The sequence below is a fragment of the Pteronotus mesoamericanus genome, unplaced genomic scaffold, assembly GCF_021234165.1.
Source record: "Pteronotus mesoamericanus isolate MK-2021 breed Mesoamerican mustached bat unplaced genomic scaffold, CSHL_Meso_final scaffold_174, whole genome shotgun sequence".
Lineage (NCBI taxonomy): Eukaryota > Metazoa > Chordata > Mammalia > Chiroptera > Mormoopidae > Pteronotus > Pteronotus mesoamericanus.
The window spans coordinates 44807039-44827357 of NW_026555309.1; the positions used below are offsets into that span (position 1 = coordinate 44807039).

At 62.4% G+C, this 20319-nt stretch overlaps 1 protein-coding gene across 6 annotated transcripts in view; it reads right to left on the minus strand.

Moving 5' to 3' along the window:
- The window catches only part of TRAPPC9 (trafficking protein particle complex subunit 9), a 258056-nt gene that overhangs the window by 30923 nt on the left and 206814 nt on the right, over positions 1-20319 (minus strand). For all 6 annotated transcript variants that reach the window (XM_054590526.1, XM_054590529.1, XM_054590528.1 and 3 more), the window contains one exon: positions 15612-15702. In XM_054590526.1, the coding sequence (XP_054446501.1) occupies positions 15612-15702 (91 nt within the window). The remainder of the gene's footprint in view (positions 1-15611; positions 15703-20319) is intronic.

A 20319-nucleotide genomic window follows, 5' to 3' on the forward strand; every position in this document is an offset into this window, starting at 1 on the left:
GCCGCAGGCCGGGCCCCCGCAGGAGCGCCTACACCACAGCCCCTCCGCTGCCGCCCCGGTAACGGCCCCGGCTCAGGCCCCGCCGAACTCTCACCTGCCTACAAACCTCGGACTCCCGTTCCTCAAGGCTGGTGGGACGCAATGAAACGAACAGGGACGTTTACAGGCAACTTTAAAGGAATGAACCCTCCCACAGACAAACATGGCTGCAATGGTCTCTGAAAAAAATGGCGACCACTTCACTGAGCTCTGGGCCATCTGCGTTAGAGACGACCCTAGACACCGGAAGCCGGCTGACGCATGGGGGACCGACAGGTGCGCGGCTAGAAGTCGCAGCGGCCCTTGAAAGTGAGCGCAGAGCCACATGCGGGCGGGGCACATCCCCCTTCCTCTTGCTCAGCCCCCACTGCTGCTGGGCCGACTGTCCCCGCATGTCCTACTGGGGAGGCTGGTCGCTATGCAGTCTGTTTGTTCGGTGCCACATAAAATCAGTATCTTTTTTTATCAAATTGATATCCCAATTCGGTAAGAAGTCACTGAGGCTGCCTGGTCAAGTCCGTCCGAACATCCAGCCTTCCAAGCATTTGTTCAGTAACAACTCCTCAAGAGCTGACCCTGGGCCAGGACCTGGGCTTGCGGCTGTCCCCGCCCCGCGGGACTCCCAATGCAGTCACTGTGGGCACCCAGGAGGATGGAGCCCACCAAGTGGGCGGGAAGGCGAGGCCATTCAGAAGTAGACCAGAGGGCTCTGGAGACCCAATGCACCGGCCTTCCAGAAGCGAGGGCTTCTGCCCGTAGGGCCCAGCTTCTAAGGAGGGGACACACACACACACCGCCCGCCCCCACCGCCTGCCAAAGTCCTGGCGACAGGCGGGGCCGTGTCCGTCCTGAGAGACGGAAACAGAGTGACAGCCACCCGGGGACACGTGCGTGGGTTCCTGGCACCGCACTGGTTACCCTTCCAAGACAAAGCACTGCCCCTCCCACCTGACGGTGTGCACCTCATGCCTCTGAGCAGGGGCCCTGGGTCTCCAACACCAAAACAGGTCCCCGAGGCGATTTCGGTCACTCGCACAGGGCCTGTGCCGGGAGCCCTGCAGCCTCCCCTCTCAGACAAACCACTCACCTTAGCGGCTTTCTCAGCAGGCTGAGGGGGAAGGGGAGGGACCAGGGGCAGGTGGTGGAGGAACAGGCGGGTAACAGCCCCACTAGGCAGCCTGGCCTGCGCGGAGGGAGCCCAGCATCCGCTACAAAGCGAGCTGCCGCTCTTACGCACCGGGCACGCTCCGTGCCCGGGGCAGGCGCTGCTCATCCACAAGCTCCCCCATGGCCTGGCGGCGGAGGCGTTCCACCCAGGCCCCCAGCCCTGAGGCCCCAGCTGCCTCTCTAATGGCCGTACACACCCACGCGCCCACACACAAGGAAGAGCCCGTCCTGTGATGGCGGATTACCTAGTGGGGTACCCCGGGAAGGAAGTGCTCCCAAGGCTAACCAGAGAACGGAGCATGCGCTGTGGAATTTGCATACATATGCATATGTATATATGCAAAAATATACATGTGTGCATGTGCCCAAAGTGGGATCTCTTTCTATATAGAGATGCGCAAATGTATAGAGGCCGCTCTCGTCATATAAATTTGCGTGTGCGTGTGTGTATATATATCTCCCAGCCCCGGAAATAGAACTCACATACTTCGACGCCTTCGAGTGTGTCAAGGAGCGACTCAGCGCTGCCACCTGTGTTCCAGGCTGGACGCCACCTCGCCGCCGGCTTTTCCTTGAGCCGCCGCCTTCCCTTGTGTGGGGCTGCCCCACTGCAGGCTGTGCCAGTGACCGCGCGTGTCCAGATGGAGTGCCTGCGGACATCCGGCACGGCACGGGGCCACCGTGACAGGAAGGCTTCTGCTGGCGTTGCGCTGAGTTCGGGGCAGGGGTGCCCGGTGCACCTGCGCAGGGCCTTCCTTTTCTGCCGCAGAGAGCGCTCCCGGTGCCCGCGGCCCCCGCCTCACACAACGCATCTCCAGTGGTGCCCGGGGAGGCTGCCGGGTTGCGCTCTCTCCCAGCCCGTGTCCAGGGCCCCTCGGGGCCTCCGGGTGCCCACTCCAGCACCACCCCAGGAGGCGCCGAGCAAATGGGACACAGGCAGCGTCGCACTGTGCCCTCAGACGCCGCTCCTGTCACCGCAGAGAGGATCAGCCCCTGGCGCGGAGCACTGCTGGTCGTGGGGCTCGCCTGCCTCACCGGCTCAGGTATCAGCAGCAGCCGAGCTCCACCGGGGGGTGCACGCCAGGACCCAGGAAGATGCAGGAGCGGGGGGCTGTTGTCTCCTCACTCCGCCTCTCCCCTGGTTCTGCACCTTCACTATGTGCCAAGTTACGGATCCCTTGATCACAGGGGAGCTGTGCAGCAGTCATTATATGACACCGCATTCTCGGCGTGTACGCGTATTATAGCACATAATGTAACATTCAGAATGCGACGTGTCACGGTAAATAGGATCGTGGTATTATCACGAGGGTGAACATTTTTGAGCAGGCTCCGTGCTAGGAGCTGAGCTCGCTGTCCCGCGCCCTCCACGAGCTGCTGCGCCTCCCACTGCTCTAATGGGCAGGCGTGGCCGGCTCCCGCACAAGGTGAGGAACAGGCTGTGGGGGGCAGGTTTCAAGGCCACCTTATAGTGACGCCCTTCGGTCTGTCCGACTCAAGGACCAGCCTGCACCGTGCGCCCATCAGTAGTCACCGCAGCAGGACGGGCCTGCAGGACACACAACCGGTCCCCCTCCTCCACCAGGTCTGCGTGGGGCAAGGAGCAGAGGGAGACGGAGGACCTCTCGGAAGCCCTTCCCGATCCCGATCTCTCCTCCACTTTGGAAAGGGCTGGAGCGCGCCCTCCTGTGGGGGTCGGGGGCGGTTGCTGTGCTCTCACCCAGGGGCTTAGCCTGCCTGCCGACAGCAGAGGGGCCGCGGGCAAAGCAGGCCCGGTGCCTCCAAGGCCGCGCAGAGCCCAGGCAGGCTTCCTGAACGCTGGCTGGGTGGGCGTGCCAGTGGCCAGACACACGGGGAGCAGGCGGACAGGCCTCCAGGCACGGGCCTCCTGGGGGTGCGACTCAGCTCTGCGCTTCAGCGGGGGGGGGGGCATGCCGCCCCCGAGGCTGCGACTGTCCCCTTCTGGGTCCGCCCCAGCCTAGAACCAGGACGGGGCGCATCCAGCCCCCGGGGTCGGGAGCAGAAGGCAAAGCACAGCAAGAGGGACTCACTCTGGGCACACAAGGCAGCAGCCCCTCACGGCATTGGGCACCTCCCAGCAGAGCTGCGGGCGGTGGCAGGGAGCTTTAAAGGTGGGATGAAGGGTTCTTGCTTCAGTTTTGTCATTTTCATTTGTAAATGAAGATGTAAATATTTAACTTTTTTGTTTACATGTATCACATACAATCATAATCATATATAATCATCATGTAGACACGTGCATGCGGCAAATACATAATTACCTAATAAATATGCAAATGTAAGTATTATTCGGAGTTTTGTTTATTATTTAATTTTGCTTTGTCTTATTTCTCAGGGCAAATGGTCTCACTACAAGAGTCATCTGAACGAAACAATAAAAAGCAGGGAAATGAACACATCTGCGCATACTTGGAGCATTCTGGGGCAGAAAACCCTTCTTTTCTACCAGATTAGACCCTCACCAGGTTTCCTGAGGGCTCACTGAGCTCAGAAACCCACAGGCTGAGTCATTCCAACGCACAAACATTTCCCCTGCTCCCCCCACGACACTGGAACATCAGGAACTGCAGTCACTGCGTTCTCTCTGAGCCAGAATCAACAGGGCCGGCTTTGCTCCCGAGCCTCGGATCCCAGGTGTCACCGCCAGCGATGCCCTTGCCCAGGCCAGGAGCTAAGGGCTCAGCGCGGAGTCGGGTCTGGACCGGGTCCTTCCCGCTTCACCCTGGGGCCTTGTCTGCCCGGGGGCCGGGGCACTCACAGCGCCTGCGCCCTCCGTGTGGAGAGGAGGGCGCAGGGGACTGCCTGGCACAGAGCCCCCCCCGCCATGGGCGGCCCTGACAAGCACCCGGGCTCAGCCCCGGCTCCTCTGCTTCCCAGCTGCGTGGCTCTGGGGGAGGACACAGCCCCTCCGAGCTTTGGTGGAATGTCGAAGGTCCCAGCGATCACAGCCGCTGCCCAAAGGGGGTGCCCAGCCCTGCGCGGGGTTCACAGCGCAATCCCACCAAGTGCGGCTCTGACAGGCCCCTCTCTCCTGGTCAAACCCTGCGGGGAGGCCTGCTGGCACTTGGCCAAGGGGGTGCCGCTGGGCCCGAGGCTGGCGCTGGAGCACCTGGGGCCTGCCCTGGGGGGCACGCTGGCCTCCACCTGCCCCTGCGAACTACAGGGCCTGGCGACAGCCGGCCTCTGCGAGGGGCGGGGCGGGGGGGGCCGCTGCGGCTCCTTCCGGCGCGCGCTCGATCGTCGCCACCCTGCCTGGCACGTGCTCCTCAGGCAGACGCGTCAATTATTAAACCATTATTTGTTCAGGGCTCTGAGAGGCGGGGGTTCCGCTGCCTCCACAAACACGCCTGCGAGACGGCAGGGCCTGCCCGGTTACCCCGTAACCAGGAGCTGGGCCCGATTCAAAGACAAACCGACAAAGGAAACAGACCCGAAGAGCCCGACTGTGGGCACAGGAGGCCCAAGGACAGGGCAGCTCAGTGTTTGTCCCCGCAGCCCAGGGACAGGCTCCTGTGTGGCTCCCGGTGCCTGACCCCGGAACCCAGCAGCTGGGGCCTGCAGCCCAGATGCACCCCCCCGTGGCCGGGTGGCTCGAAGGCTGCCCGGGGGCCCTCGGGCCGCTCCCTGGCCCTCGCCAGCCCGCCTGTGTCCCACATCCGGAAACAGCCGTCAGCGCCGTTCACTGCCCTCACGGCCCACAGAGGCACTGAGCCAAAGCCACCGCTGCTGCCTACTAAGCAACATGAGGTTCTGTGTAATAAAGTCCATGCCTCAGAAATGGAGAGGCACACAGGTGGCAACATGCCACAGCTTTGGGAGGCAGGGAACGAGGGCTTCCTGCTGGTGATGGCCAGCAGGGCCTGCACCCAAAGCGGGATGGCCACGAGCGACGCCGCGGCCCTGCACAGCTGGCCTGGCCTGCAGCCTCGTCCTCACACACCCGGCGGGCGTGGGCACCAGCGCTGCCCGCGCAGCCAGCCAGCCGCCAGGGACAGAGGAGAGCCCGGCGAGAAACCCGGGCCCCAGAAAACACGGGGCGACCGAATGTGGGAAAAGCCCGTCAGAGAGACCTGTGGGAGCACGCCAGGGAGGGCATGGTGGTCAGCGCCCGGTAGGGGTGACGGCGGAGCGGCGCCTTGAAGGATGACGTCCGTTTGCCCAGATGAGGCAAAAAAGCAGAGAGGGGACATGGCCTTGGGGGTCCCTTCATGAGGGCGACGCACGGAACGCTTTGGATGTCTGACAGGAACGACAGCCCCCACCCCCAGGGAAATGCACGCCCACACACGGCGCGCAGACCTGCAGGCCGCGGGAGAGCGGGAGAGCGGGAGAGCGGCGGCGCCGGTGGCTGCCCAGGTGTGAGCTGGGGGCTTCCCCCGCCAGCCCTCAGCCCGGCCTGCCGCCCACAGCGCATGAGGCAGACGCTGGCAGAGCGAGCCGACGACGGAGGGGGCGGGCCTCCAGCCACCACGCTGCGAGCAAGCAGCAACCCAGTTTACACGGCTTTCTAGGGAAAAGGCCACATCTTCCTCGGGCTTGGAACAAGCGTGGGAAGGCCAGCTGCACGGGGTCACAGGGCCCCGTGAGGCGGAGGGGGCAGCGTGCCGCTCCTGCATGGGGCATCTTGGTGGCTCTGTGGGTGTCTGCACCAGGTCTCTGTGCTTAATGAGGTGCAGTCACACGAAACACCCGCATGCTTGTCTCAACAGCTGCCAGGGGTACCTGGTGCCACTTAACTTCCCTACCGTCACTGAAGTCGGGACCGTGGCCCATTCACAGGTTCAGAGCCTGAGGTTTGCATGGCTCACGATGGGCCCATGGTCCCTGCTGGAAGGGGCCCCAGGGCACTCAGCTCAGAGCCTGCACACCCCTGTGCCTCCAGGGGAGGGCGGCACCCGGCACCTTCTGCCCCACCAGGACCCATCCACTCTCCCCCGGCACAGGAGGCCTGGGGAGCAAGTTTCCAGCGCAGGGGCCCAACCTCGGCGGGGACAGACGTCCCCGAGGATGACAGCCTCTCGGCTGGTTTTTTCCAGCTGCTGGATGACGTCGAATCCCCAGCAAAGGGCCTTGGGGAGAAGGCTGTTGTCAGCAGCTGCCTGAGAAAGGGCAGGCGACTGAGGCTTTGAAGTTGTCCTGTCAGGCTCAAGGTCTGGCTTCAAAGTGGCGGAGGCCAGGCCTAGTTAAGGGCCACTTCCCTTGTCAACTCCTCACGGGGCAGAGACTCTTTGCCCCGCCCTCCGAGTCCGCAGCCCAAGCCGCGGGCTCCCGACCTCTCCTCCTCCCTGGGCAACTGAACTGAGCTGCACACATCTGCCTGTAAGCACGGGCTCTGTGCTTGCTCAGCACGTCCCGAACAAAGCGGGTGAGACACAGAAGTGGGCGGGAGCCACCTGCTGCCCCTGCACAAGGGAACCCGTGCCCAGGAGGAGGCCGGCAGGGTCGGTCCCCACACATGTGACCTCCGGGTGTGACGAGGCGGCCTCAGAGGCCCTGCCCCACCCGCACTCCCACGCGCGCTCGGCCTTGAGCGTGTCTCACGGTCATAGTCCCTCGCTCTGTGCTTGGCCCATCTGCTCAAGGACGGTCACCGGAGGGAGAGGTGGATGAGCACTCGGAGGCAGAATGACTCACCCGAGGCCACTCAACCTACCGCTGGGAGCCAGCGCTTCTGCGTCCAGTGCTGTGAGCTCTTTACTGCTCCCAGCCCCCCGCGGGGGTGCAGATGGCTCAGACGCCAGGGCCCGTGTGCGACGCCAACTGGAGGGAGGTCTGCCTGACCTGGCCGGTGCCGGCCTGCTCGGCTGCACAGCGGGGCCAGGGGCCCGCTCTGGGGGACCCTGCCTGAGGCCGGGGCCCCGAGGTGCGCTGCACCCCCTCTCCGCAGACGCTTCCAAAGGTACTGACAGAAGGTCATTTGGCCCATCTTCTCTGTGAGGCAGCGGCCGAATTGAATACTAAGTGGAAGCACCAATAAATGAGGTGGGCTGGCTGTGGACGCGTGGCCAGCAGGCTCGCCCCGCCCCTGGGGCGAGCTCCCCGGCCACGAGCCCTTCACGCCCAGCTCGCTCCAGGCTCCGTGTGCTCAGCTCGCGGCCACAAACCTCTTCTGCGCAGCCCTTGGCCGAGGCATCCGAGGGAGACGAGCTCCCAGCACCGGGCAGTATGTCCCAGCCGACTCACGTCCAGACACCCCACTCGGTCACTCTCACGTCCAGCAACACCGCCTGCTTGAGCTCTCAGGTCCTGCAACGGCCACTTTGGAAAGGCTGCAGGTCCAGAGAGGGGTGCCCCGCAAGGAGGCGGCAGCGGGGCTGGGCCTTTCTCGCCTTGTGAGGGCGCAGCGGGAAGGCTGGAAGCCAGCGTCCGAGACCTGCAACGTTGTTTCTAACGCACCACATGCCTCAAAACGCACTCCCTTCCTTAAGGGACAGAAAGCGCCGAGGACAATGTGGCACAGGCCACCTCCCACGGTTGGCACCAGCCAGGTAGTGGCCCCACCACTGGCCTTGTGAGTTCCAGCCAGTGAATGGGAGCCCCTCCCGCTCCATGGGGCAGACGCGCTGGGGCAGCAGGCGTGTGCAATGGGCGTGCCAGGCACGCGCTGCAGAGGTGGCTCATTTGCCCACCAGGGCCTGCCCATCTGCTGGGACAGAGGAGCAGCTGCCAGCAGCTGTCCCCCTGCACAGACACGAGCCGACGGGCTCAGGCGGGCCCAGCATCCGAAGGGTTGCCCACACCCCGGCAGCTCCTGGGGGCGGCAGAAGCTCTACAGAAAACACTCATCAGGTGCGCTCTGCCTGGCCACGCGGGTGAAGCTCCGGAACGAAGGAGGCCGCAGGGGTCTGGGCAGGGCTTACCCCTCACTCACCAGTGCCCAGTCCAACCCGCAGCTGAACACGCCCGCTTTGGCTGGGCACGGGAGGCCTGAGGCAGGGTGGGGGAGCTGCCCGTGAAGGGGGGGCTGCCCGCACAGGGAGGGTCGCCCTGGGTCTGCCGGAGGCGGCAGAGGAGCGGTTCCCAGGTCTGGAGCCAAAGGCACATGCCCAGTGAATGCCTCCTGGGGGTGGGGGGAGTTATCTGGCCCCAGCTGTTATGTCTACGGGGGTTGTAGCCTTTCTCCCCATGAAGCCTGGGAACTCCTTGAGGAAATGGGCCAATTCTCATTCACTCACTATTATTTTCACAAAACAAGTACCTGCTGCATGTTTACAATTGAATAGATACGTTTGTTGGAAACTTACTAGTACCAGCATTTCACAAGCATTTGCTTTGTGCCCACTGTGTCCGGTCAGGGACAGGCCCCGGCGACAGGGGGGTGGACCTAAGCTGGACCGCACCCCCTTCGAGTGCAGAGCCTGGCATCCAGGTGGGGGCACTCACGGGGCGCCAGGGCGAGTGCCGTGGGGGTGGCAGCGACGCTGTGTCTGAGGGGAAGGACCGCTTCCCGGGCCCAGAGGGGTAAGAGCACGCCCAGCCAGGAAGGGCGTGAAGAGGTGGCCAGGGCGCCCAGCGGGCCGAGGTGCGGGCTGTGCCAAAGGCAGCCGGGCAGCCCCTGCGTTTCCTGGGCAGTTCAGTTCTGAGGCCACTGGGGACACGATGGGCTGGGGAGGGTGTGAGAGCCACCCCATGCGGGATCCTCCCGTGCGGAATCGCAGTCCCCTGGGTGAACAACCGAGATCCCAGTGGTGGAGGAAGGAGGGGCTGGGTGACTGGTCCACACAGAGGAGCCGACAAATCGGTGATCACATCAAGGGTGATGAGAGCCGCTGGCCCCATGCCGAGGGCTGAGGGACAGGGATCGAAAGGGCGCTGGGCCGGAGACAGCGGCCAGTGGGAGACCGGAGCTGCCGTCAGAGGGCGGGTGGGGGCGGTGGGGGTGTCAGCACCTGTGAGCAGGCACCCACCTCCATCCCGGCGCCAGCCTCTGAGAAGGCGGGGGGCCGGCAGCTCCCCACAGACGCGCCCGTCCCTCGCGCTGAACACAGCCGTCACTAAAAGGAGCCGACGCGCCTGCGGACAACAGCGGGGGCAGCTCACGGCGAGGCTGGGCAGCCTGGCGCCCAAAGGCCAGAAGCACCCACAGGACGAGGGAGGCGCGTCGAGGGGCAGGGCGCCGGCCGGAAGGAGCGCCCACAGGCTGCACTGGAGACCGTTTCAGCTCCAAAATCATCGTAACGTGATAGCCCACTGAATACAGTAGGAAACGATGAACTCATTCAGATAGAAATGAACGGACGAAGGAAAGTGTGAGGAGGAACTGGGTGTTTACCAAGCTTCAAAGCATGTTTCCCAAAAAACACTCCCTGACTACAAAGAGGAAATAAAAGGAGCTTAACCGCAGAGAAGGCTGGCGTACACCACCTCAAATAGATGGTCAAAATGGCCGTCACCGATCATGGGACAAGCGGAGCTGCGGGCCACCCGAGAGCCGGGAGAAGGACGCAGCACCACCCTGCGGCCGTCCTGCCACCGACACGTGTGCTGAGTCTCGTCGCAGGCCCCGGGGCACGGCCCCCACCTGAAGGACGGCCACAGCTGGGAGCGGGGGTCTACCCGGGAGCCCCAAGGTGGAGCTGTGTGAAGCCACACACAACAAGTGATTCTGAAGGGGACCTAGATCTTTCTCTCTTCATTTCTTTTCTTTTGGCGGCAGTGGGGGGGCACATATAAAGGACATGGTTAGGACACTTGGTAGAACTTGAGTGGGCCCAGGTACTGGATGGCAGTCCAGAACCAAGGTCCTGGTTCTGAGAGCTGGGCCGTGGTTATGTAAGAGGGTGTCCTCGTTTGTAGCAAAGACACATGAGGGGTCAGGGACGACGGTGCATCAGGCCGGTCACGCCCTCTAGAATGGCTCAGAAAAGAAATCTCACTACCATGCTTACAGCTTTTCTGCGGTCTGTGCACGGGACCAAAACTACCCCTGGGGGAGAGGGCGGGTCCCCTAACGCTTCAGGCCAGAGTAAAGTCCAGGTGGGTAAGTGACGCAAACGTTAAAACAAGTGAGCCCATGCAAGCGCTGGAAGAAAACACGGGAGAATGTACAAACATATATCTATGTGAGGAGAGTCTACACAATACAAGATCTTTAAGAATGCTGAATCTAAATCCAGCGTCCTCGGCCTGACTCGCCAGGGAGGCCTGACCTGCCGACAGGGGTCCTTGCCGCAATGGGGTTTCAACAGCGAGACACGGGATGCAATCCGGGGCCCCAGAACGGCACACGCCGCGCACAGCCTGTGCTAAGTCAGGAGTGTGGCCGCCGGCGCGTGCTGGCACAGAAGGAGGTCCCAGGCAGGTCACTTTAGGGACGGGAGGTGGCAGAAGGCGCTCGCATGTTGCCCCTGAGGAGAGAGGACGGGGTGTCTGCGGATGGAGCAGGAGCTAGGAGCCAGTGGCTGGGGAGAGGCCTGGGGGGTGCCTGTCGTCGCGTGGCACTGCACAAGACCGCTCTGGAGCGTGTGTGTGCGTGTCTGTATTTGCCAAATAAATAAAGTGAGCAGCCCCTGGCTGCGGGACTGGCTGGGGCGCACTCCAGGGCAGGAGCCTCTGCCTCTGCGGTGGTGGCACGCACCCGAGGAGCCGGCCTCGGAGCCCGGCGCAGAACGGCTCTGCACTCCGCCGCCCTGGGGTCAGCCGGTGCTGCACACACTCTGGTTTTCGAGTGCCCCCAGGACAAGAGACAGCAAACGTCAGCTGAGGCCTGTCCCCGAGGACGCCCCATAAAGGCAGCTGCCCTGACGGCAGGGGCCACGGAGGACGCAGGCAGGGCCAGGACCGATGACAGGGCGGCAGGGGCCACGTTAGTCCTGAGAGGTCATCCTCCCAAGGCGGGATTAGGAGTGGCTTGGGGCTTTTTCTTTTGTTCTCACTTTTTTTCCTTCAAACACTATTATTTTCATATTCACTATAAACTTTTTCTATCCTTCTACTCTTTAAAAGCTTATAGACTTTTGTTTGGCAAAAATGCCACAGGCACAGTGAAATGACCTCCTGGAGTCCCTGCAGCCACTGCCCGGCTGCTGCCACCACTGGGCCCTGGGAAGGTCCTCAGCTCGGGCCGACCAGCCTCCTGGATGCACCAAAACTGCCGGACTAGCCTGGCCCGCGAGCCCAGCGTCGCCGGCGGGCCTGGGTGCTGTCTGACACTCCCCCAGAGCAGAGGTCTGCAGCGGGGGCTGAGTGGGAGGATCCACAGCCCGGCACTGTCGCTAAATGACCTGGGCCAGAGGCCAAGGGCCGCGGGCAAGCTCAGTGGCCTGGGAGGCCCGGCCGCCCACTGCCCTGCGGACAGGGAGGGGCCCGGTTCTCGCACCCCTCTCCTAGGGCATCCAAGAGACACCTGCATTTGGGGACAAGTGGCAGGCATGTGGTGTGAAGCTCACGTGAGACACAAACACATGCACGAGCCCCACACGAGGTCTCCCCGTCAGACACCCAGATGAAAGGATCCCCTGCAGGAGCGGGGACGCATCTCCCTGCAGGGTCTCGGGGACCCTGGGGCAGCCTGTCTGCCTGGCACTCCTGGGCCAGGCTCCCACACAGAGCTGGCCAAATGCCGACGGCACCGCCAAGACAGAAGGAGCAATATTCAGGCACAAGGGCCCTGTCCCTGCAAGGCCTGAGAGCCGCGTCGGTGCTGCAGGCCCTGGGCCCTGGGCCCACGCGCACACCCGGCTTCTTCACCACAGGGCGCTGCAGGCGGCCTCTCACCTCTGCCTCTGGGGCACCCACCCACACCAGGCTGGGGGTGTCCTAAGGTCAGGAATGAAGTTGAACTTCTAGGATGGCACCTGGTGCAGACTGGGTAGTCGATGGCCCACTGTTTACTAAGTGAACGGAAAACTCCATCAGAGACTCTGCATGCTCCACGTAGCCTTAGGTGACATCAGCCCCGGAATCTGTTTCCTAATTTGTAAAAGAGGAGCAGTAACAAGGACCTCGCAGACTAGGGCGGGCTGCACAAACTGCATGGAGAATGCGGTCACCGCGTCATACTCCCTGAAAGTTCGGGCGCCTCGGTCTCTCCGAAGCGGGGCGGCGGGCCATCCCCACGGCCCCCACCCAAGTCGCATGGGGCCACGGCCTGGAGACGGGCCTCGCCCTCGTCCTCACGGGCGCCGCCTGCGCTCCGCGGCGCGGTGCTCACGGCGGCAACTTGGAGAACGTGCACTGGGATGATCCACTCCAAAGTGCAGCCCGCCCCTGATGCCGAGGAAAAAGAGCACAGGCCGGGCACTGGCGTGTCTGAGACGCTCTACAGAGGAAAGTGCCACCAGCTGCAGAAGGGAGCAGGAGGCACAGCAGCGGGACTGGCAAAGCAGCGTGGCAAGTGGCTTAGCCCCATCAGTCACCATGACCTGGTCGCTATGGAAACGGCTGGAAACAGCCCTCCAGACAGTCTGTCGGAGAGCATGCGGGGCTCTGCTGCAACCCGTCCCCCGCGCCCCCCGCACCGCGGTGCGGCCTCCCCTGGTTTGCAGGGCCGAGGCAGCAGGCATCCAGCTGGCACCGCTGAGAGCCTTGAGGAAGCCGGAGAGCCACACGCAAAACAGCGGAACTCAACCACTGCCTTTCCCCAGAAACAAACATTCACTCAAAATGCTTTAGACCTGAATGTTAAGACCTGAACACCACAAAACTCCTAGAAGAAAACATGAGCAATAAGCTCTTTGGCATAGTCTTGGTGATGATTTTTTTGAATTTGACACCAAAGGAAAAAGCAACAAAATGAAAAATAAAAAAGTGGTGCAAGGTCAAACTAAAAAGCTCTGCACAGCAAAGGAAATAATTAACAAAACTAAAAGCAACCTACTCAATGGGAGACAGTATTTGCAAATCATATCTAATAAGGACCTAATAACCAAAATATATTAAAAACTAGCTCTAGCTGGTGTGGCTCAGTGGATCAAGTGCCGGCCCATGAACCAAAGTGTCACCAGTGCAATTCCCAGTCGGGGCGCAGGCCTGGGCCGCGGGCCAGGTCCCCAGTGGGGAGGCGCACGAGAGGCAGCCACACATGGATGTTTCTCTCCCTCTCCTTCTCCCTCCCTTCCCCTCTAAAATAAACATTTTTTAAAAAAGCTCATACAACTCAATAGCAAAAAACCCCAAACAATCTAATTAAAAATGAGCAGAAGATCTGAATAGACATTTTTCCAAAGAACACAGCTGACCAGGTACACAAAAAGATACTCAGTCTCACTCATGAGCAGATAAATAAAATCAAAACCACAATGAGATACCACCTCACACCTGCCAGGATGGCGACCACCAGCAAGACAAGCAATGACAGTGCTGGCGGGGATGTGGGGAAAGGGGCCGCTGCCACGCTGCCGGTGGGACTATAAACTAGTGTGGCACTGGGCAGGCTCCTCAGAAACTAGAAACAGAACTGCCATACGACTGAGCAATTCCACTGCTGGGTATTCATCCACAGGGTGAAAACACTGACTTGAAAGATACGGTGCCTCTGTGTTCACTGAAGACGCAGCCCCAACAGCCACGTCGTGGGAGCAACTGGGTGTCGCGCGCGGACGCCAGGACACAGCAGCTGCGGAGTACAGGCACCATGGAGCACCACCCACCTCGAAGAGGGTGAAGCCTTGCCTTTGCGACGGCTTGCTGGGACCGCCCTTGCCTCCAGGGCACTGTGCTAAGTGAAGCCAGTGAGAGAGCGAGGGAGGCAGGCCAACTCCCTGCCCAGGCACCATGCTCGCGGCAGCTCCCACAGCACCCACCCCACCACCAACGGGCACAGGGTCCTTTGACAAAACAGCCCGAGGGCCTTCAAAGTCTTCGCATCTTTGACTTATTAACTCCAAAACTAGAAAACTAGTTTTTTTGGTCTAGTCCAAAAAAATCAAACAGAAAATTTGTGGCTGCTCACCGGGAGCCACCAGATACGGCAGGAGCCACATCAATTACGAGAACCGAACAGGAACACATTTTCCACTGTTTTTGCAGAGAGCGCACGGCGCGGCGCCAGGACTGGGTTTGGGGCCGGGGCCGAGCCGCCCACTGCGGGGAAAGCGCCAGCGCCTGGCCAGGCCCACACCCAGGCCTCAGGGCGGGCCGCTCCAAGCCACGCGTCTTCTCCAGGCACGACGACGCAGCCTGTGTCACCTACTACGGGCACGTGGCCTGTGTCCACAGGGCAGCAGACCCACGAACGCTATGAACCGCCCCACAGCCAAGGACGCCAGTGCGCGCACAGCCAGGGGCCCCTGAGCTGGCTCCCGGACACAGCTGCAGGGTGGCGGTGTGCTCCTCGGGGGACTGGCTGCTTCTCGCTGAGGGGCAGGAGGGTCTGGCGCCGGACCCGCCTCGGCTGCCCACACCTGGGAGGGTCTTGGACCGGCTATGGTCAGGAGTCCTGAGCTGCGACCCCGCATCCCAGTGGGCTGAGGGCGCCCCGGCAGGCGCCGCGGTGATGGCCTCTGCAGAAGCACCGCCCCCTTCCGGCCGCTCAGGTGGGCTCCATGAGGGGCGGGGGCGGTCCACAGAAGGAGCCGCCGGGGTGAAGGAAGTCCACTGGCGCACTCCAACGGCCCTCCCCTGGGAGCGGCGGCAGCGGCCCACAGAGGGCCGCGGGTGGTGCCCGGGCTGCCAAGGGGGGTCAGGGAAGGCTTGCTCCTCCCTCCGGGCCCCTGGGGCTGCTTCCTCGTGTCTCCTGGGAGAGTCAGCTCCTCCTGCCACTGGAGGAAACACCGGATGCTAATCCACAATGACTTTTGAGTGAAGGAAACAAAGATACACGTGCATTAACAACGGATTGTTCCTACTTGTCCCCAGATTACACAATAAAATGATAAAGGCTCTCACTTCAACAAAAATACTACTTTTAGTTTGTTTCTCAGCAACGTATCTTTGGCTGCTCTTAGAGACCCACAGACCTGGCCGACGCCGACGCTGCAGACGCACCCAGAGGCCCGCAGCCTGCACGCTGCCCTGCATGCCAAACCACGTGGGCCGGGTGCTGAGCTGGGCCAAGGTGCTCGCCAGACGCCCCTCCCACGCCGGCCGCACAGGAAGCTTCCAGAGCTCATCCCAAGGGGAACGAGAGGAAGGAGGTGGCCCACCCTTGCTCCCCTTCACCACCCCGGTCACTAGAAGCCCAGAAGCATCGACAGAAGACACACCCATCTGGACATGGTCAAGCACCACCCAGGATGGCAGGCTCGACAGCCCCTGGAACCGAGGGTGCCTGACGCCACCCCACATCAGTTTGGGGGCCCAAGCCCCTTCCTCAAGTTCGCGTCAAGGCAGGTGCTCAGGGGAGACGCAGACGGTGGTAAGCTCTGCCCCCACACGGTTCCCATGGTGACCTCCGCGCCTGGGGCATGAAGGGCGGCGCAGGGTCAGACAGCGGCCATACTCACCCCACTGTAGAGGAGCCAGCTGCAGATGCTCCAGGACCAGCTGATTCAGGAGTCCTTCCACGCTCGCCTCGCCTGTGCGCTTCAGGGAGGGGTGGCCTCGGTCAAGGAAAACATGGTTCCTGCTGGGCCCTGGGACAGGAGAGGGGTTCCGGAAGTTTCCAGAGAGCCTCCCCAGAAGGAAACCACCCATAGCAGCAATGAGCCCTTCTCTGCTCAGGTGATGGTCTACCCAACCTGTAGGACATCACCTGGGTGTGGAAGACAATGCCTGTCCCCTCCCATCCCAGCTCTGGTCAATGACACTGCTGCACGTCCAGACGTCCGGCGGGATCATCATAACCCAACAGCTGTTCTTGCTGGGGGAAGTGAAGAACACGGGAGGCTGGTTTTCCTGAACAAAGCGCCAAACTGCGGCTCACCGTCCAACACACGCGGCATGCCGGCTCCCTGCGGCGCGCCCTACTCCGTGGTGTGATCACGCGCAGCACTATGGGCTCGCCCATGTGAGCTCCGCCCGGGGGGTCTCGCACAGTCTCTCGCCAGTGGCAGCAGATCCAGGAATTAGGCTCAGAAATGCAGAAGCCAGGACCTTCCCAGGCACTGATGCCAAATAGCCAGTGTGGTTCTCAGAAACGGACCCAGAAGCTGCCTTCCTTTTCTTGCGTCAATTCAACCACAGCACTTACATTGCAACCGAGGGGAGAGTTGGGCTCCCAGCACCCCAGGGATCGGGAAGTGGGAGCGGGCCCCCCTCCTTTTTTCCCTCAGCAAGTTGACGCCCCTTGACACGCGCAGTGTGGCTGAAACATGGCAGGGGAGGCAACAAGCACACTGGAACGACCAGACCTGGGAGCACACGCCCCAGTGAAGGTGAGGCTGCAGGACGGGCGATGGCACCTGCCTCACGTGCGGCCGCCCGGCCGGCCCGGTCGGGGCGAAGCCCTGCCGGGAGAGGTGGAGGGCCGAGGCTGGCTCCTCGCCGTGCCCCGTGGCAGCTGAACAGGGGCAGGGACGGGGGGCGGGGCTGGAGACGGTCGGCCCAGCGCTGAGTCTTGACGCCACCACCGGGGGCCATGTGGGTCAACTCACGGAAGCTCTCCGGGTCTGTTTCGCCACCTGTAAACCGGGCTTAGCAGCAACACGCCCCGGCAGGGCCGCCCCGGGAGCGCGTGCAGCCCACAGGAGCGCAGCAAGCCTGGCCCCACGCGTGCCCTCGTGCCCCGGTCCGCCCTCCCCCAGCCGCCTCTGGGTGGCCTCAGACTGCCCCGAGGACCCGACTCCGCCACAGCCGTTTACCCAAGTGTTTCTCCCAAAGATAATTCTCTCCCTAAGAAGAATTTCCCAAATGAAATCCTCTCCACCTCATCACACACACAGTCTGTTTGCCGGGCTGACGGCATCGCCACACACGTTACGCTGCACTGCCCACTGCCTCCGCAGCCCTGCGACCATCGGGGAGGTAACTTCCCTTCGTTCACCTCGTTCCTGCCCTAGGTCAAGTAGGTGTCGAGCGGCGTCTAAGATGAGGCCCCACGGCAGCCGGGGCGCCGAGCGGGACGGCCCCAGCTGCAGGCGCTCTAGGCCTGAGGGGCGCCACGGGCCGTGGGCACGCTCCGTCAGTGGCTGTGTCCTCCTCCCCCTCCGGACACAGCACAGCAGCGGCACCCTCGTCTCAGCCGGGGGGTCGCCACGACGGAGGCCCCTCAGGGGAACCTGCGCTGAGCGGCTGTGGGGATACAGTGCCCCTCGGCTCCACTGTCCTTGTGAAACCGAACCCCAGTTTCCTCACCAGGAACTGGCACAGTGGGGAGCCTGTCGGGAGCCTGGGCCTCCAGGCGGTGTGGGACCACAAAGACCACCTGCCCAGTCGCTGCCCAACCCGAGTCACGATGGACACAGGTGACCTCAGGGGCAGGGCAGGACTGGGGGCTGGGACCCTCCGTGAAGCACTTCCCAGGAGAAATGCCCACAAGGCCCGTCTGCTGCCCGGGGGCACCCACGGCCAGCGACTGGTGGGCCAGGGAAGGGGCGTGCACAGGCAGGTCCTTGCTCACGACAGACAAATTCAGGTCACGTCAAGCTCCAGGACAGAGGCCACCTCTCCCGCCCACCTGGCCCCCACACTTTCTCCTCTGAGCACGTGCTCAGGCTCACGGGATGGGGGCGGGAGGAGGGGGCACCCAGGCTTGCTTCCTTTAGGATGAGGGGCGAGGGCCTTCCCACCCGTCCTCCCCAGGTGGGTCCCGGGAGCGACCATGGTTGCCTGCCACAGCTCCTTCGCTGCCCGGGAGCTGTCGCGGTGGCCGAAGCTCCTGGGTTCCCCGCCCCTCCTCAGCCCCCAGGCGGCGTCACCTGTGCAAACAGCCATGCTCTGAGCAAAGGGCAGCCCCGCCCGGCCCCCGGAAGTTTGCTGTTCCCTAGCGGAGATGCCCCATGGTGAGCACTCGCGGGCTGGGAGGGCCTCTCTCCGGACGGCAGGACTCTGCGCGGCCCTGGCAGGCCACAGGAAACAAGCCCTGGCCCTGCCCTCAGAGACCCAGCCCAGGGGCAGAGGCCGCGTGCGGCCGGCTGCCTGCGCCCCCACAGCCCCAGCCGGACCCTCTCCTGCACAGCGGGTGGCCCCGGGCACCTGTCCATTTCCTTGCAGGAAAGGAGGACTTCAGGACATGGCACGTCACTGCCTCTGACTGAAAACACCACACTCATCTCTGAGGCGCCCACAGTGCTTGCAGGGCTGGAGCGGCACCCGACGGCGGTGCCGGCACAGGGGGCTCTGAAATGGCTCGCCGGAGCAGCAGGCTAGTCTAGGAGTCACCACAAAGGCACCCGGTGGCCCTGGGGCTTTGGAAACCACGCGGATGGCACATTTCTATGTTAGTCTGCCCTCGGACAGCAGCCATAAAATTATGCAGCTGAGCTCATAAAGCTAAGTGCCTGTGTCCACACCGCCCCTGCCCTAATTCCGCCCCATAAGCCACTAAAACAGGGCTGGTCTGAGCCTGAACACACAGGTGCAAAGCTGGCTGACCAGTCAGCGAGGCAGCTGCTGAATCAGCCGCTATCACAGCCAAGATGACGGTGTCACAGGGACATGGCAGCGGTGGCCGCCGGTGGTGCTTCTGGCACGCACAGGCCCCAGCTTTCGGGGCAAGAGGTCAGCAAGTGATGACGACAACGGCAATAATCGCTATCATTGCTCCTACCCGGAAGAACACTTTCACCGGCCTTCCCAGGAGAGGCCCAGTGGTAACTGTTTAACAGGCACCCCCTCCTTTTAACTCTCACTATTGTCACCTTAGGCTTGAGAACGTGGAGAACGCAAGGTAGGGGCTCTCGTTTCCATTTCCAGGGGCTTTTGAGACGCAGGCCCACGCGCAGGCTGCAGAAGCTGACACAGCTAGGAGGTGGCAGGGCTGGGGTGGCCGGACCCTGGGCCCGAGCGCTGACGCAGCCCACTTGGAGGCCGGACAAACAAGGGTCCCTGAGCCGGAGCGCCCTCCTCAGCCAGGCCGCGGCCGGGAGCTCTCCGCGGTGCTGAAGAGCCTGCCTCCCGGGAAATTCACCAGGCCCCACCGGGTACTTTAGGAAAATGATTATTGCTCCATTCGCTCTTGCCCTGGGGCCGTGCAGCCCATCGGGTGACCGGCTCTTCTGAGCCCACGGGCTCCCTGCTCGGAACGCCCAGTTGTTACACACGGTCTACTGAGCAAAGCTGGGAACCAGTAAGCATCCTGGAGGGGGAGCTGGGGTGGGGGCTGCCCCTTGGCACCCCCAGGACAGTGGGCTGTCTGTGCCCACACGCAAGCTCTGCAGTGACTACAGGTGCAGGGACTTAGCCCAGCCCCACTTCAGCCCAAATAAATTAGCAAATTGTCATAAATAGAAATTAGGCTAATGGAAAGATGCTCGGAGTGATTAATGGGCTTCTCCCCCAAGACTCTCTTTTCCAATTTGCATCATGAACTTTGAGCGCGCCGACGCTGGGCATTCTCCTCTCGGTAGGGGCGCCGGCGCCCCGGCTCTGCTCCCTGCTGTGGGAGGCCCAGCACAGCAGGAGCGGCCCGGCAGGGCGCCGGGCTGCAGGGAGAGCCTGCGCAGCTCCATCGCCGTGGGTCTCCTCGGGCTGAGGCTGCTCAGAGGCGCAGCGTTGGGGGGTTCGGGGTGCGGGGGGCTGGGTGCTGTCTTCTCAGGCCTGTCTGAGGGTGGGGACATGCCGGCAGCCAGGGCGGGGACCGTGGCCCCTCTGCCGCTCCTGGGGCACAGCCGGGAGCTCAGGCCCTGAAGCCAGTGTCTGGTGCAAGTCCTAGCTCTGCCACCTGCAGGCCACGGAACCTGCAACATGTTCACGAGTCCCCCGGGCCCGCCTTCCCATCTGTGGAATGTGGGTAAAAACACTTCACAGAGTCTCTTTAAAACTGAAGCATGTAAATCTATATAAATTACTCAGAACAGCGCCTGGCGTCTAGTGAGAGCCATGCTTCCGGTCTGTAATTTTGTGATTCTTTTACCAAAAACACACACACTCAAGCTGTCCCCTTGAAAGTGTGCAGAATGTGTGCAAACCCCAACACACAGCAGAATGCATGCACATGGGTGCGCACACCACATGCAGCACACACATGCATACATACCACACCTCATACACACACCACACACAGCTCACCGCACACGGCACGCACACGTGCCCAGGGGCACACGTGTGCACATG